This window comes from Oncorhynchus keta, chromosome 35 (assembly GCF_023373465.1).
Source record: "Oncorhynchus keta strain PuntledgeMale-10-30-2019 chromosome 35, Oket_V2, whole genome shotgun sequence".
NCBI classification, from domain to species: Eukaryota; Metazoa; Chordata; class Actinopteri; order Salmoniformes; family Salmonidae; genus Oncorhynchus; species Oncorhynchus keta.
The window spans coordinates 46755343-46772770 of record NC_068455.1 but is presented as its reverse complement, the minus strand read 5'-3'; the positions used below and the strand labels follow the sequence as shown (position 1 = coordinate 46772770).

The 17428-nt window shown below is 41.9% G+C and overlaps 1 protein-coding gene across 2 annotated transcripts in view; it reads left to right on the top strand.

Annotated features, from left to right (window-relative positions):
• Positions 1-16839, top strand: part of LOC118368561 (leucine-rich repeat and fibronectin type-III domain-containing protein 2) — a 233100-nt gene extending 216261 nt beyond the window's left edge. For both annotated transcript variants that reach the window (XM_035752754.2, XM_035752755.1), the window contains 2 exons: positions 1277-2672; positions 13701-16839. In XM_035752754.2, coding sequence (XP_035608647.1) covers positions 1297-2672; positions 13701-14718 — 2394 coding nt within the window. In that variant the 5' untranslated portion in view covers positions 1277-1296 and the 3' untranslated portion in view covers positions 14719-16839. The remainder of the gene's footprint in view (positions 1-1276; positions 2673-13700) is intronic.
• Positions 16840-17428: the final 589 nt, after the last annotated feature.

Sequence of the window (17428 nt, the reverse complement as noted above, 5' to 3'; positions counted from 1 at the left end):
CAGGTGTACGGTGTTTCCTCCAAAACATTGGTGTGGCTGGCTTCAGGGTTAAGAAGCAGTGTGGCTTAGTTGGGTTGTGTTTCGGAGGGCGCATGGCTCTCGACCTTCGTACGGGAGTTGTGGAGACAAGACAAGACTGTAAATACCAATTGGATACCATGTAATTGGGGAGAAAAATGGGTAAAGTAAAAAATAAAATAATCAGCTGTTCTGGGAAAGTTCTTGTAACATCAGGTGAATGTTTTTTACAAACATTCTATATTTATCACCACGACTGGACAGTTTTTTTGAGAACATTTGCTCTGAGAACCTTCATAGAACCAATTTTGGTTTGCTGGGAGGACTGCTTAGATATTCACATGTGCATGAAGGGTGTCTACACGGCCCGACACCTGACCAAATTTCATACTGTAGCATCTTCTCGGGGTGAGGGAGAGAGAAGAAGGGAGGGAGAGAGAAAGAAAGAGATCAAAGTGAGGAACAGTGTTAGTGTAGAGAGAGAGTTTGAGAGAGAGATTTGCTATTTGACTCCTGCTGGGTGGAATAATATTCAATTATTATGCTCCTAAATTTTTGACTTCTCATGTCTAGCATGTTGGGCTAGTGTGACCAGTGCAGTTAAAGCTAGAACTACTGTAGTTGCTCCTGCTCAACAACAGTAATTTAAAATGTTTAGATTAATTTTAAGTGCCTAAACAACATCTTATTAGCAATTGGGTCATTGTAAATGTATAAGCAGAACTAAAAACTACTTTGAAAAAGCAATTCACAACCAGGTTATTAACAAAGTGAATTAAAATGCAGTTGTCCTTGCACTGCAAGAATGGACTAAAATATGAGATTATATAATTGTGAAACAAAGCGATATTTACAGTAACAGTGTATTTCTTTAAACATGCTTTCAAACATGTAGAAATAATATACATTTGTATGTCCTGGTTACTGATTTGGTTTGAATATTCCCTAGGTATGATGTGACTGGGACTCATGCACAGTACATACTGTAAATGAATAGCTGTGATAGACACAGAGAGAGAAAATTGCCAGTAAACCTGCTTACTAACATAATGTTGTTGCAAATAGTAACCAACTGCACATGGTTCCTCTCATATTGGTGGTCCTAATGTGTCTTTATTTTACTGAATAAAGGGCTGAGTGTGATGAACTTTAGACCACTGATGAAAGTATTTAATTTAATTATCTGTAAGGTCCTTCATCATTATTTGGACGAAATGATCTTACCATGCGCTTCCCTTCTCTCCTCTGTCTTTCGTAGGTCCCTGCATATGATCTACCATGGACAAAGTGCTCAGCAGCCTCCTGCTTCTGGGAACCGCAGTGATGATGGCACATGCATGCCCCAAGTACTGTGTCTGCCAGAACCTGTCTGAGTCCCTGGGTACCCTCTGCCCATCCAAAGGCTTGCTCTTCGTACCTCTGGACATAGACCGGCGGACCGTAGAGCTCCGCCTGGGCGGCAACTTCATCCTCAAGGTCACACCGCAGGACTTTGCCAACATGACGGGCCTGGTGGACCTCACCTTGTCCCGTAACACCATCAGTGCCATCCTGCCTTTCTCCTTCCTCGACCTGGAGACCCTGCGCTCCCTGCACCTGGACAGCAACCGCCTGACCGAGCTGGGACCGGACGACCTGCGTGGCCTTGTCAACCTACAGCACCTCATCCTCAACAACAACCAGCTCAACCGCATCTCCAAGGTGGCTTTTGATGATCTGATGCTGACACTGGAAGACCTGGACCTGTCCTACAACAACTTGCGGGGTGTACCTTGGGAGTCCATCTGCAAGATGGTCAACCTCCACCAGTTGAGTCTTGATCATAACCTCATCTCGCACATCGCAGAGGGGACATTTACGGACCTGGACAAGCTGGCGCGCCTGGACCTCACGTCCAACCGTCTCCAGAAGCTCCCGCCAGACCCCATCTTCACCCGTTCCCAGACTAACTTAATACTGACCACTCCATACGCCCCTCAGCTTTCCCTAAGCTTTGGGGGAAACCCCCTGCATTGCAACTGTGAAGTGCTTTGGCTCCGGAGGCTGGACCGAGAGGACGATATGGAGACCTGCGCTTCCCCTCCCAGTCTAAAGGGACGCTACTTTTGGTCCGTGCGGGAAGAAGAGTTTGTCTGTGAACCGCCCCTGATCACCCAACACACGCACAAGTTGTTAGTCCTGGAGGGCCAAACAGCTAGCCTACGCTGCAAAGCTATCGGCGACCCAATGCCGATCATACACTGGGTCACCCCAGACGACCGTTTGATTAGCAATTCGTCCCGAGCGACTGTGTACGATAACGGCACCCTGGATATTACCATCACCACGTCCAAGGATTACGGCACCTTCACTTGCATCGCAGCCAATGCAGCAGGGGAATCGACTGCCTCTATAGAACTATCCATCATTCAACTGCCACACCTCAGCAATGGTACCAACCACACCGCACAGCCCAAGTCCCGGCTCTCGGACATCACCAGCTCTACCAAGACCAGTAAGGGGGAGTCCAAGCCTCTCCCGGAAAAGGTGGTGTCTGTATCGGAGGTGTCTGCATCCTCTGCTCTGGTCAAGTGGACTGTTAGCAAAACAGCACCCAAGGTCAAGATGTACCAGCTCCAGTACAACTGCTCCGAAGATGAAGTCCTGATTTACAGGTAAATAACATTGTGTGACTTTTTTTTTAATTAAAACTTTTCTATTAATATACTTGAGGGTTTGATGAGCCTACTGCTCCTATGTGTTATCCAAAGAGTATTGATAGCATGTCCTCTTGACACTTTCCTCAATGTTTGCTTTTGATATCCCAATGCAGACAATAGATTCTTCAGAGAATAACAATACCTACACCTGCAATTAACAAGCACAGACCCAGGCACTTCAACTAAATGTTTTTATCAAAGTGAAACCGGCCACAAAAATAATCCAACTATTTAATATTTAATAGTTTATTCCTGCAATCCTAACAAATAGGATTTTTCTAAATGTTCTTTCAACTATTTATCTCAATCCCAATGCCCTAGGCAATTAGGAATATATATAGCATGGAAATAAATCTGTCATCCAAACATTTTCTAGCTTAAAAAAGTAAGCACTTACTTTAGTGATGGAAGATGTCCAAACAACCACAAATGTTCCCACTACAACAAATTAACAGAAAACACACAAAGAAGAATTAGTATAATGATAATTAGCCTGGCAATCCAACACTTTACATTTAGGTTGCCTGTGTAGTCACATTGTAATTACACTAGTAACAACATGTGCAAACCTAGTATTTGACTCCATTGCTATAAGAAGGAAAGGGAAAGACATTGGCAGATCTAGACTAGCAGGCCTGGGAATAAACCATATATCTCCCCAACTCCCAAGAGCGTGATGTGGTTAAGAATGCTGAGGGACTGTCCCTGGATATTTACTACCCTTACTTTGTTAATAAAATAATTGTGCAGGAATCGGAAAAGCGGGCCACCGGGCTGTTGCTGAATGCAGTTACAGTAAGTTATGTGTTCGATCGTAAACCTTCGTAAACACATTCAATTGAATACCAATGAACCCCCTTAGCAATACTTTACCTTTTAATGGCCAACGTGCCATAGCCCTTTGAGATTTACCTCTTATGCAAGTCCCGGATTCTGAATTGTTTAATAACCGAGAGCGGACACTATGGAGATCTGCGGTTGCTTATTGGTTTACTGGGGGAATGCGATATTGAAATCATGCTCAGAGTTGTGTTGAGATATTATTCTGCTCAAAGGACTGAATAGAACTCATCACCTCTTAAGAATACAATAATAGGATATGTTTATCTGATTAGCTCACCAGGCACATTCAGTGCTAGTTTTTTCAACCTGCTCCTTTACAGTCCAAGAAGTAATTTAATTTCCTCAATATAGCTACAGCTTTTCTTTGTCCAACGAATGTGGCGGACGGGTGACTCAACCTTTTTCCACCCACCCACAATTTATATGAATGCATTCTTATCCCAGCATTTCTACAAATGTGTTTAAATAGACTGGCGCTGAACATATTGCAGTTCCAAGTTATGAATGCTGTTTACAGTGCTTTCAGAAAGTGTTCATATCCCTTGACTTATTCCATATTTTATTTTGTTACAGCCTAAATTCAAAATGGATTCAATTGTTTTTTTTTTCTCACACATCTACTCTACCGTTCAAAAGTTTGGGGCCACTTAGAAATGTCCTTGTTTTTGAAAGAAAAGCACATTTTTTTGTCCATTCAAATAACATCAAATTGATCAGCAATACAGTGTAGACATTGTTAATGTTGTAAATGACTATTGTAGCTAGAGAATGGCAGATTCTACATGGAATATCTACATAGGCATACAGAGGCCCATTATCAGCACCCATCACTCCTGTGTTCCAATGGCACATTGTGTTAGCTAATCCAAGTTTTTCATTTTAAAAGGCTAATTGATCATTAGTAAATAATTTTTTTGATTATGTTAGCACAGCTGAAAACTGTTGTTCTGCAATAAAACTGGCTTTAGACTAGTTGAGTTTCTGGAGCATCAGCATTTGTGGGTTCGATGACATGCTCAAAATGACCAAAAAACAAAGAACCTTCTTCTGAAACTCATCAATCTCTTCTTATTCTGAGAAATGAAGGCTATTCCATGCAAGAAATTGCCAAGAAACTGAAGATCTCATACAACGCTGTGTACTACTCTCTTCACTGAACAGCTCAAACTGGCTCTAACCAAAACCAGATCTGTGCCTCGACACAATCCTCTCTCGGAGCTCTACGGATAATTCCTTCAACCTCATTGCTTGGTTTTTGCTCTGACATGCTCTGTCAACTATGGGACCTTAGGCCGTCATTGTAAATAAGAATTTGTTCTTAACCGACTTGCCTAGTTTTTATATATACATACAGTGCCTTGCGAAAGTATTCGGCCCCCTTGAACTTTGCGACCTTTTGCCACATTTCAGGCTTCAAACATAAAGATATAAAACTGTATTTTTTTGTGAAGAATCAACAACAAGTGGGACACAATCATGAAGTGGAACGACATTTATTGGTTTCTCATAAGTAGCGATTGAAAAAATGGCTGCGGGAGACACCATGTGACCACATGCTTTATATGGTCCCTTACAGCCATTCTTCAATGGCAATGCCTAAAAAGACATCACAATGCTGTAGACACCTTGTGGAAAACGTAAGCTCATTCGTAGCTCATTCACAGCCATATAAGGAGTCATTGGCATGAGGCAGTTTCAAAAAATGCGGCACATCCTGGTTGGATTTTTATCTGGGTTTCGCCTGTAACATCAGTTCTGTGGCACTCACAGACAATATCTTTGCAGTTTTGGAAACATCAGAGTGTTTTCTTTCCAAAGCTGTCAATCCTATGCATAGTCAAGCATGTTTTCGTGACAAAACATCTGGTTTAAAACGGGAACGTTTTTCATCCAATATTTTTAGTAGCGCCCCCTAATGCATAACTGGTTAAATGTATTTGGCTGAGGTGTATGTAAACTTCCGACTTCTACTGTATATGCTTGCTTTAAGGCAAGTAACACTGAAACACTGCACGCGAGCATCAGCTGTCTCCATAGCCAATGTGAGTAAGACCTTTAAACAGGTCAACATTCACAAGGCCGTTGGGTCAGACGGATTACGAGGACGTGTACTCCGAGCATGCGCTGACCAACTGGCAAGTGTCTTCACTGACATTTTCAACCTCTCCCTATCTAAGTCTGTAATACCAACATAGTCCCTGTGCCCAAGAACACTAAGGGAACCTGCCTAAATGACTACTGACCCGTAGCACTCATGTCTATAGCCATGAAGTGCCTTGAAAGGCTGGTCATGGCCCCCATCAAGACCACAGATGATGCAATCTCTATTGCACTACACACTGCCCTTTCCCACCTGGACAAAATGAACACCTGTTTAAGAATGCTATTCATTGACTACAGCTCAGTGTTCAACACCATAGTGCCCTCAAATCTCATCACTAAGCACTCTGCAACTGGCTCCTGATGGTAAGGGTAAGTAACAACACCTCCGCCACGCTAATCCTCAGCACGGGGGCACCTCAGAGGTGCGTGCTCAGTCCCCTCCTGTACACCCTGTTCACTCATGACTGCATGGCCAGACACGACTCCAACACCATCATTAAGTTTGCCGTTGACACAACAGTGATCACTGACAAATATGAGACAGCCTATAGGGAGGTCAGAGACCTGACCGTGTGGTGCCAGGACAACAACCTCTCCCTCAATGTGATCAAGACAAAGGAGATGATTGTGAACTACAGGAAAAGGAGGACTGAGCACACCCCATTCCCATCGATAGGGCTACAGTGGAGCAGGTTGAGAACTTCAAGTTCCTTGGTGTCCACATCACCAACCAACTATCATGGTCCAAGTATACCAAGACAGTTGAGAAGAGGGCACCACAAAACCTATTCCCCCTCAAAGTTATACAGCTGCACCATTGAGAGCATGTTAACTGGTTGCATAACTTCCTGGTATGGCAACTGCTCGGCCTCCGACTGCAAGGCACTACAGAGAGTAGTGCATACGTCCCAGCCATCCAGGACCTCTATACCAGGTGGTGTCGGAGGATGGTTCTAAAAATTGTGAAAGACTCCAGCCAACCAAGTCATAGACTGGTCTTTCTGCTACCGCACGGCAATCAGTACCGGAGCGCCAATTCTAGGCCCAAAAGGCTTCTCAACAGCTTCTAGCCCTAAGCCATACGACTGCTGAACAGCTAATCAAATGGCTACCCAGACTATTTGCATTGCCCCCCTGTTACCCTGCTGCTACTCTCTGTTTACTCTTTATGCATAGTCACTTCAATTCTACCTACATGTACATATTACCTCGTACCTATTGTAGCTGGGGATTTTAACAAAGCAAATTTGAGGGAAACTCTACCGGATCTGATCACGACTCCATTTTGCTCCTCCCTCCCTATAGGCAGATACTCAAACAGGAAGTACCCATGCTAAGGACCTTTCAACGCTGGTCTGACCCATCGGAAACTACGCTTCAAGATTTTTTTGATCACACACTGGGATATGTTCTGGGTCGCCTCTGAAAATAACATTAAAACCTACCCTAACCAAAAATGTGGAAAGATGGCAGCATTCACGCAAAACTGAAAGCGCGAACCACTGCATTTAACCATGGAAAGGTGACTGGGAATATGGCCGAAAAGAAACAGTGTAGTTATTCTCTCCGTAAGGCAATCAAACAGGCAAAACATCAGTATAGAGACAAAGTGGAGTCGCAATTCAACGGCTCAGAAATGAGACGTATGTGGCAGGATCTACAGACAATCAGACTACAAAGGGAAAACCAGCCATGTCGCGGACACCGACGTCTTACTTCCGGACAAGCTAAACACCTTCCTCACCCACTTTGAGGATTGCCACTGACGTGGCTCGCTCCCAAGGACTCTGGGCTCTCCTTCTCTGTGGCCGATGTGAGTAAGATATAAGACATGCAGGGTTCTCCAGAGGTTGGTGCGGTCTGCCCAACGCATCACCAGGGGAAAACTACCTGCCCTCTAGTACACCTAAAGCAACCGATGTCACAGAAGGGGCAAAAAGATCATCAAGGACAACAAACACCCGAGCAACTGCCTGTTCACCCCGCTTTCATCCAGAAGGCAAGGTCAGTACAGGTTCATCAAAGCTGGGACAGAGAGACTGAAAAGAAGCTTCTATCTCAAGGCCATCAGACTGTTAAATAGCTATCACTAGGCAGCTTCCACACGGTTATGTATCTCTGCATCTTAGAGGCTGCTGCCCCATATACACAGACTGAAATCACTGGTCACTCTGATAATGTTTACACATTTTTGCTTTACTCATCTCATATGTATATACTGTAATTTAGTCTATGCCACTCCGACATTGTTCATCTTAATATTTATATATTATATAATTTTATATTCCATTCTTTTACTTTTAGGTTGTGTGTGTTGTTGTGAATTGTTAGATATTACTTTACTGTTGGAGCTTGAAACACAAGCATACACCAAGAAATAACTGTCACGGGCGTCCTCCTCTTCATTTGAAGAGGAGAGGCGAGAAGGATCGGAGGACCAAAATGCGGTGTGGTATGTGTTCATGATGAATATTTCATAAGAGAAAGCACTGAACACTGAATACAAACTATACAAAACAATAAACGACCATGAAGCAATAAATGAGACCTGTGCTGACACAAGCAACTAACATAGACAATCACCCACAAACAAACAGTGAAACCCAGACTACCTAAGTATGATTCTCAATCAGAGACAACTAATGACACCTGCCTCTGATTGAGAACCATACTAGGCCGAAACACACAAATCCCCAAATCATAGAAAAACAAACATAGACTGCCCACTCCAACTCACGTCCTGACCATACTAAATAATGACAAAAACAACATAAATAAAGGTCAGAACGTGACAATAACATCTGCTAAACATGTGTATGTGAGAAATACAATTTGACTTGATTACATACATTTGATACTTCATTAGTTTGCGGCATGTAGAAAGAATGCTTTGTGAAAACTGGCCAACATTCAACTCTTACGACCTTTTGTGGAACTTTACAGGAAATTAAAAATGATATGTGTTTAAATGTTTGACTACATCCATAAAACAACCCATCCTTTGATATTGAGCAGGGCCCCTTGGAAAATGTCCTCTGTCACCTGAAAAAACATCCCAGTAGTCTCGGAATGGAGTCTTAGTTAAGTGACATTTCTAGAGGGTTCAATTTCTCTCAGAATATCCAAAGTGCTGTGTTAACCCAAGGTAGCACATGATTAAACATTTGATCAGTGTGTTGTGTTGAAAGCCCCTCGTATAGATTTCACGAGGCAACGTGCTGTCCTCCCGGTTATGGAAAAGGAAATTAAGAATGAATAATGAAGTACACCACCAGTAGTGCCGAGTAAAAACGCCAGTCTTCTGATGTGGAGGTAAACTCTCTGCACTATATGATCAAAGCTATTAATTTATGTACAGTCACAGCAGGGAAGTATTGAAGTTATTGATGATTGGGGTCTTAGAAAAATTACAAATAATAACAATGTTTGATTATTAAAGCTGCTTCAACACTTTGAGTATTTGTTTTCTCTCTCTCGTGTAAAGATGGACCTTTTTTCTGCTACGTTATAATATTTGATTGGATTTATTTAGTCTAGTAGCTCAAAGCTCTTTGCATAGTAAGGGAGAAGTCACTTCATTCACGACCAATGTGTAGCACCCACCTGGGTGAACCAAAGGTATGATTAGGTGGCCATGATGGAACGAGGACAGGTGGGGAATACAGCAAGGACAACACTACTGTTATGATAAGTGCCATGGGATCCTAAATGATCGCAGAGAGTCAGGAAATCCGTTTAACACTAGCAAGCTGTGATGTTAAATTTCCATGCACTTCTGTGCCATTGGTGAATATTCAAATCAAATATTAGTTGTGCTTGCTTTGTGTTCCTTGAGTCATGATTAGGATAGGATAGGGTAAGTAATCCTTCTCACCCCCCTAAAAAGATTTAGATGCACTATTGTAAGTGGCTGTTCCACTGGATGTCATAAGGTGTATGCACCAATTTGTAAGTCGCTCTGGATAAGAGCGTCTGCTAAATGACTTAAATGTAAATGTAAATGATTGCCATTCCATGAACACACAGATCCTCCTAGCTAACTAATGCAATGAGGTTGAAATCATCAATAATCAATATCATCAATGAACATATAAAATTGAGGGATTTCAAAGTACTTCAACCTACTGTACACAGAGCAATACTGATAGACTGTAAGACTTCAATATGGATATTGGGTAATGAAGGTCATCATATACTGTAGATACACTACATGACCAAAAGTATTGTACATGGACACCTGCTCGTCGAACATCTCATTCCAAAATCATGGTTATTATTATGGAGTTGGTCCCCCCTTTGCTGCTATAACAGCCTCCACTCTTCTAGGAAGGCTTTCCACTAGATGTTGGAACATTGTTGAGGGGACTTGCTTCCATTCAGCAACAAGCGCATTAGTGAGGTCGGACACTGATGTTGGGAGAATAGGCTTGGCTCGCAGTCGGAGTTCCAATTCATCCCAAAGGTGTTCAATGGGGGTAAGGTCAGGGACCTATGCAGGCCAGTCAAGTTCTCCCACACCGATCTCGACAAACCATTTCTGTATGGACGTCGCTTTGTGCACAGGGGCATTGTCATGTTGAAACAAAAAAGGGGCTTCCCCAAACTGTTTCCACAAAGTTGAAACCACAGTATTGGATAGAAAGTCATCGTATGTTGTAGCACTAAGATTTCCCTTCACTGGAACTAAGAGGCCTAGCCCAAACCATGAAAAAAAGCCCCAGACCATTATTCCTCCTCCACCAAACCTTACAGTTGGCACTATGCATTTGGGCAGGTAGTGTTCTCCTGGCATCCGCCAAACCCAGATTCCTCCGTCAGACTGCCAGATGGTGAAGCTAGATTCATCACTCCAGAGAACGCATTTCCACTACTCCAGATTCCAATGACGGCGAGCTTTACAACACTCCAGCCGATGTTTGGCTTTGCCCATATGATATTAGGCTTTTGTGCGGCTGCTCGGCCATGAAAAACAATTTTATGAAGCTCCCGACGAACAGTTATTGTGCTGACGTTGTTTCCAGAGGCAGTTTGGAACTCGGTGAGATTACAGAGGACAGACAATTTTTTAACCCTATGCGCTTCAGCACTCAACGGTCCCGTTCTGTGAGCCTGTGTGGCCTACCATTTCGGGCTGAGCCGTTGTTGATCCTAGATGTTTCCACCTCGCAATAAAAGCACTTACAGTTGACCGGGGCAGCTCTAGCAGGGCAGATATTTGACGAACTGACTAGTTGGAAAGGTGGCATCCTATGACGGTGCAACATTGGAAGTCACTGAGCTCTTCAGTCAGGTAAGGGAAGACCCCCATGAAATGGACAAAATTGAATGGCAGCTTATTGGCATTGGGTGAACCATATACACAATCGCAAATAGCACTCAAATTAATGGCAGTTCATCAAAACCATATTGCAACTGGAACATTACAAATGCCAAGTGAAATAAACCAAAAATCTTATAGGGGGTGATTGCGCTCCATCGTAGATTTTATATGGGAAATGGTCACATTGTCAGGTCCCAAGGGTGAATAAAAAAATAAATATTTGGTCAATTATATATATATATATATATATATATATATATAGTAACCGTATGGACAAACATTTGTCTTATTTTATTGAGTTTGTCCATACGGCCTATGTTTTGTCCATTTTGTCATATATGATCATAGAAAGTCGGCTTCCGAACCCAAAAGTCAGTGAACCATGTCCAAATGGCATATACACTGACCAAATGATATATACCACTGTGTTAAGCCCTGAATCAACATAGAAGGTCTATTTGTCATGTTTGATCATAAGAAATAAGAATTTCTCTTTGATGTTGATTCACCATGTCCATTTCGTAATGGGAAGTCCTTATAGACACAGTCAACTTGCAGAAGAGCATGTTCACACTGACAATATAGCATATGTGTAATGGACACTGTCCAATTGCTCGTTGGTGTTCATTTCAGCCTGTCCATTTGGTGATGTTAAATCCCCTGTTAAATACATTGGAAAGGTACAATTGTACACTGTCCATTTGCAATGTCTTACAATAGATATTTACCATCACAAATTTGACATGCTCTAATGTACTACAGAAATGTCCAATTGACTTGGCTCGTTGAATTCGGGATGGCCGAGCAGTGATAGTGGTTCCTCTTCATCACTCGTTGGTGTTGATTTCAGCCTGTCCATTTGGTGATGGTAAATCCCTCATTAACCATCATCAAACAGACGTTGTATGATTTCTCTTAAATTACGATAGATAAATGGCTGGTTCTATTTTTCCTCACACCGTAGGTTTATGTACTTTAACGTGAAGTGACCAAATTAGCACTGTATTACCGTTTTTGACCTTTAATCCCAGAAAATGTGCATAACTCAACGAGTGTTGATGCCTCAAAGCAATCTTGGTTGGCCAAACCTGTGAGTTTCGTCTTTTTTTATGAAAAATGGCCATGTCCATTTGGTGATGTTTTGTCCATTTGCCATAAGCAGCCAGTCGCCATCTGGTGGAATTTTCCGGTACAGCAGACAAATGTCACAAAAAATGTATAATGCGGAAACCAAATGTCCTAGAGACTTTATTTGATGACTTCCCGGAAGACCGGGCCTTTGGAGGCAACCTGAGGCCATCGGCCTATTTTACTAATACCGTCAGATGTCTAGTAAAGTTCAAGTTCAAAACCCCCGATCTGACAAGGTACAAATCTGTGGTTCTGCCCCTGAACAGGCAGTTAACCCACTGTTCCTAGGCCGTCATTGAAAATAAGAATTTGTTCTTAAATGATTTGCCTAGTTAAATATAGGTAAAAAATAAAATAATAATAAGATTCTCTGATCTGATGAAACCAAGATTGAACACTTTGGCCTGAATGCCAAGTGTCCAACCTGACAGAGCTTGCAAGAACTCCCCAAATATAGGTGTGCCAAGCTTGAAGCGTCATACCCAACAAAACTCAAGGCTGCAATTGCTGTCAAATGTGCTGCAACAAGGTACTGAGTAATGCTTATGTTAATGGGATATTTAAGCTTTTTATTTCTAATACATTTGCAAAAATGTTTTTGCTTTGTCATAAAAAATAAATACAAATGTAATTATAATACGGCTGTAACGTAACAAAATTTGGAATAAACCAGGGGGTCTGAATACTTTCTGAATGCGCTGGATACAATTAGACACAATTACCATCCAGAAAGAGATTTCATCTGGAACAATTGGAGCCACTAGCTTTCCTTTGGCTTTGATACACATTTAGCAAGTCTCGCATAATTACGGGGTAGGTTTGGGAGACAACGGGGCGTCAGTGACCATGGATTGGAACATGTGTTGCTAGACAGTTGCTGCTTGTATGAGTGTTTTTCCGTTTGCAATGCAATGCAGGTGTATTGTAGGTTAGTCGGTTGCTTTTAGTACGACTGCATTTTTCCGTCTGCAATACCCTACAGATATACTGTAGATACAAATGGCTTGTTTGTGAGGAGGTGCGAGTTGATGAATTGCCTGCTGTAATTACAATGGTTTATTCAGCCACCATGTTTCATTACCGATTTCCACACTAGCGTTACATGGTCTTGTCCTTTGGGCGTTAGTACAAGGTCAAACCAAATAAAGATTGCTCCACCACGGCTTTCAATCTCTCCCTAACCTTTGTGATTTAATTAGGAGAGGGAAGTGTATTGATATTGTCAGACACGTTTGAATATCAACATGGCTTTATATATTTTCAGCAAGAGCAAGTTAGACTCAATTGTAAAACAAAGCAAAAGGACCATTGAATAGTTCACTTTAAAAAGTATGGGCCTTTGCATTTTTAATCACTCAGTGTGAGTAATATTTCTAAATGACTATGTGCATTTAAATAGCTACTTTGCCTCATTTTGACTGTTAAATTGATCTATCGCGTTTCAGTAGAATGACTAATTGATATTTACTACTCAAAAGTGCTTTAGCCTCTTCTTGAACTCCCCTTGCTGTGGGACAAATTATTAACGCTAAATTATGCTAATCTAACTCTTCACTCTTGTTTCTGTTTTTGTCTTTCCTATATAGGATGATTCCCGTGGCCAGCAAAACCTTTTTAGTCACCAACCTGGTCCAAAACATGCAGTACGACCTATGTGTCCTGGCTATCTGGGACGACACCGCCACCACCCTAACTGCCACCAACGTAGTGGGCTGCGTGCAGTTCATCACCCGTGACAACTACCCGCAGTGCCAGTCCCTCCAAAGCCAGTTCCTGGGCGGCACTATGATCCTGGTGATAGGTGGCATCATCGTGGTCACGCTCCTCATCTTCATCATCATCCTCATGGTTCGGTACAAAGTGTGCAGCAGCCCCCATTCCAGTAAGCTGCCAGTGGTTAGCAACACGTACTCCCAGACCAACAGTGGGAGTACGCAGGTCAAACCTCAGATCACAACCACAGTGGTGGTAATGCGGGATGAGATGGTGGAATTCAAATGTGGTTCGCTCCAGAGCAGCCTCTCCTCGTCTTCATCTGACTCGTTGGACAGTCGCAAAACTAGAGGCAGATTAGGAAACGAGGACCAGTACAGTCTTCGAGACATTGAGTTCAGCACACTCCCCAGCACCAGTAATTGGAGGAGGCACAGGGGGCCATCATCATCCAAGGCTAGGCCCAACTTGGACAACCTTTTAGGGGCTTTTGCCTCACTGGAGCTCCGGAGCTCGGCTACGACTAGGGACCAAGGGGAATCTTGTTCCTCCACCACCACCTCCAGTGCATTGGTGGCTGTGACCATGGCCCCTCCATCTGACAAGGAACCCTTGCTGGGCCGAGCCGAGTCCACCACCATGCTGGGGCGTATTCTAGGCCTGCCCCAGGAAGGGAAGCCCAAGAGGAGCCACTCATTCGACTACGGCCACGTGGATAGCAGCAGTGGCGCACAGAGCCTCAGCAACTACCCTCGTCACATCAGCAACATCTGGACTAAGAGGAGCCTGTCGGTAAACGGGATGCTACTGCAGTACGACGACAGCGAAGACGGTGAGACCGAAGAGGTGCCATTCGAGAGCTCAGAGTGGGTGATGGAGAGCACTGTTTGAGCACGGGTTTATGTCGGATTATGAGGTCAAAGGTCAAAAGAGAAACAGACTTTACAGAAAAAAACAAAGGACCGAAGAATTATTTGGAATAATACCTCTGGGTCATCCACAGCGCTGTACTGCATGAAGTTCATCCATGTGAATACTATTTATTGTTCTTCTGTCCATGTAATTCTACCGAAACAAACACCCAAGTTGGTTGTTCCTAAGACCGTACAAATCAATCGACAGGGTTGGCCACGCTCTCAATTCGCTGGCAGGGAAGACTGTCCTTAACCGCATTTGAAAACATGTATGCATTACAGAATAAAGCCCCTATGGAATTGTGTAGATACAGCATACAGTATTTGGAATAATGCCCGAACCCTGGGAATTCATGTGGGAGTATCTTTGAGAAACAGGGGAAATAAAGCCGAGGAATTCAAAGTGGATATCCCGTGTCTTTATCTTTCGAGCTCTTTGCCAAGGGGATTTTCCTGAGACTGGCAAAGTAGATGTGCATCACAATGCTTTAGACCAGGGCTCTCCAACCCTGTTCCTGGAGAGATACCCTCTGTTGGTTTTCAATCCCACCCCATTTGTAACTAACCTGATTCAGTTTATCAACTAGCTAATTATTAATAAGGTGCACTAGATTAGGGGTGGATTGAAAACCTACAGGATGGTAGCTCTCCGGGAACAGCATTGGGGAGCCCTGCTTGAGACTCTCAGCATGAAAATGGGACTTCTTCAGTAGAAGCAATGGGAGAGCAAATGTGTAACAAAATGAATAATTTTTCATGTTTCCTTTTGTTGTTTATATAATTTGTACTATTTATTTTAGAGGTCACCATTGAGAGTTCCACTTTATGAATAAAGAAACAAAACAATATAAATGATAGTCAATCAAGAATAATATACTATATCGTTACCCAGTCCCCTCAGAAAGACAATATTTCATAACAGCCTAGTTTCTATTTTGGCACAAACATAGAGGAAATCTTAGTCATTTATTTCAAAACATCAATGGTTGGTTCATTAGGGGAGTTGTGACAATAAAATATGTAGAGGTTGACTTTCAAACAGTTTACATATTCTACCTCAGGTTCTAAATTATATGAAATACATAGTCTGAATAAAGTGGATTATTTCAGAAATAGCATATCATATGAAAATAATCTTCCTTTATGTCAATTTTCCGAGGAATTACTAAATACAATTATCAATCAAAATCCCTTTTGGTGTATCGGCCATTGATATGTGTTGCCCCAGGATGATACATGAGCCATGTGTTACACAGTAGAGACTTATTTAGAACCCTCAACAATTTAAATGAATGTCATCATGCTGCTGTAATCCAATACAAAAGGGAAAGAGAACGATATTCATCAACAAATGTATAAATAATTATACAGTGTCTGTCTGAACACACAGAACCATGTTGGTTTGTTTAAGTTAAAATATCAAACATCTGAATTTATTGTATTAATTTGGAGTTTGGTTTATTTTCTCATTTCATCCTCTAATATTAGTCTATTGTCTCCACGCTACAGTAACAGACTGTGACCGGATATGTACGAAGTTGCATAGGAACATGATGAATTATAAAATTAGTTTCTATCTTGAACTACTGCCTGTGATCAAATCATAATGATGATTCCTCTCGGATCGTGTGCAGATTCTGATGCCTTTTAATGTTCTCTTTGACTCTCTGCTGCATTACAATATAGTTTTTTTTCTCCATATTTTTTTTTTGTTACTTCTCTTGGTGTATACTGTTCCATATATTGACATTTTTTGTACAATAACTATGGGTGAGAATGTAAAAGGGAAACTGTGCAGTAGTGCTTTTATTTTGTGGTTCAGTAAAAGTGAGAAGGTGCTTTACTGTGGTTTATAACATGGAAAGTGTTTAGTTGGCGCAATGGAAGGTGACGCTGTATAACGGAGCAAATAGAAATCTGGAATAAACCTGTGTCTGTTACAGATATTACAATTCTACATTCAATTTTGCGCGGTCACCTTCCATTTTGCTAATCAACAACAACCCTATAAGTGTGTACATGACGTGAGAAAGTCATGATTCTGACCTGAGGTTGTAAAAAAAGAATAATAATAATATGTGTTTAAACATTTTTGCTACTAAAGATAAAATATGAAGAATTCCTAATAACCAAATGGTGTATATTCTTGTGTTTGCATTGCATCCGGTACAGTTTGAGAGTTGTTTTTCCCTCAAGTTTCATCGAGTCATGCAATCACTTTCCTGGAGCTACATTATATTGTGCCTAAACAATTAACATGGTAAGACAATTTGCTAACATAGCTCTCAATGCTTTAGGCTGGGCAACAAACTGCCAGTTATGTTAGTTGTGAAGGCTAGCAATTTAGCCACAGGGAAATTGTTTGTAAGCAAACATTGTGGAGTGTTCAGTGCTATAACCGTGAACGTTTTTGTGCGCAAGAGATTGTAGCAATTGCTAAATTGAAATGTAGGAAATAATTAATGAATTGCAGATACAGCAGACAACTCCGGTCTATGATTATTGTTGCCCTTATTACATTGTTAACTTATTACAGTACAGTGTGCAACTAAACATTCATCTTCACCGCTAACTAGCAACACTGGCCACTTCAACAAACGTGTCACATAATGCAATATATTATCACTGGATAGATTTAATCAGGAATTTAATCAGGAATTAATTTGAATCATATCTCCAACAACCAT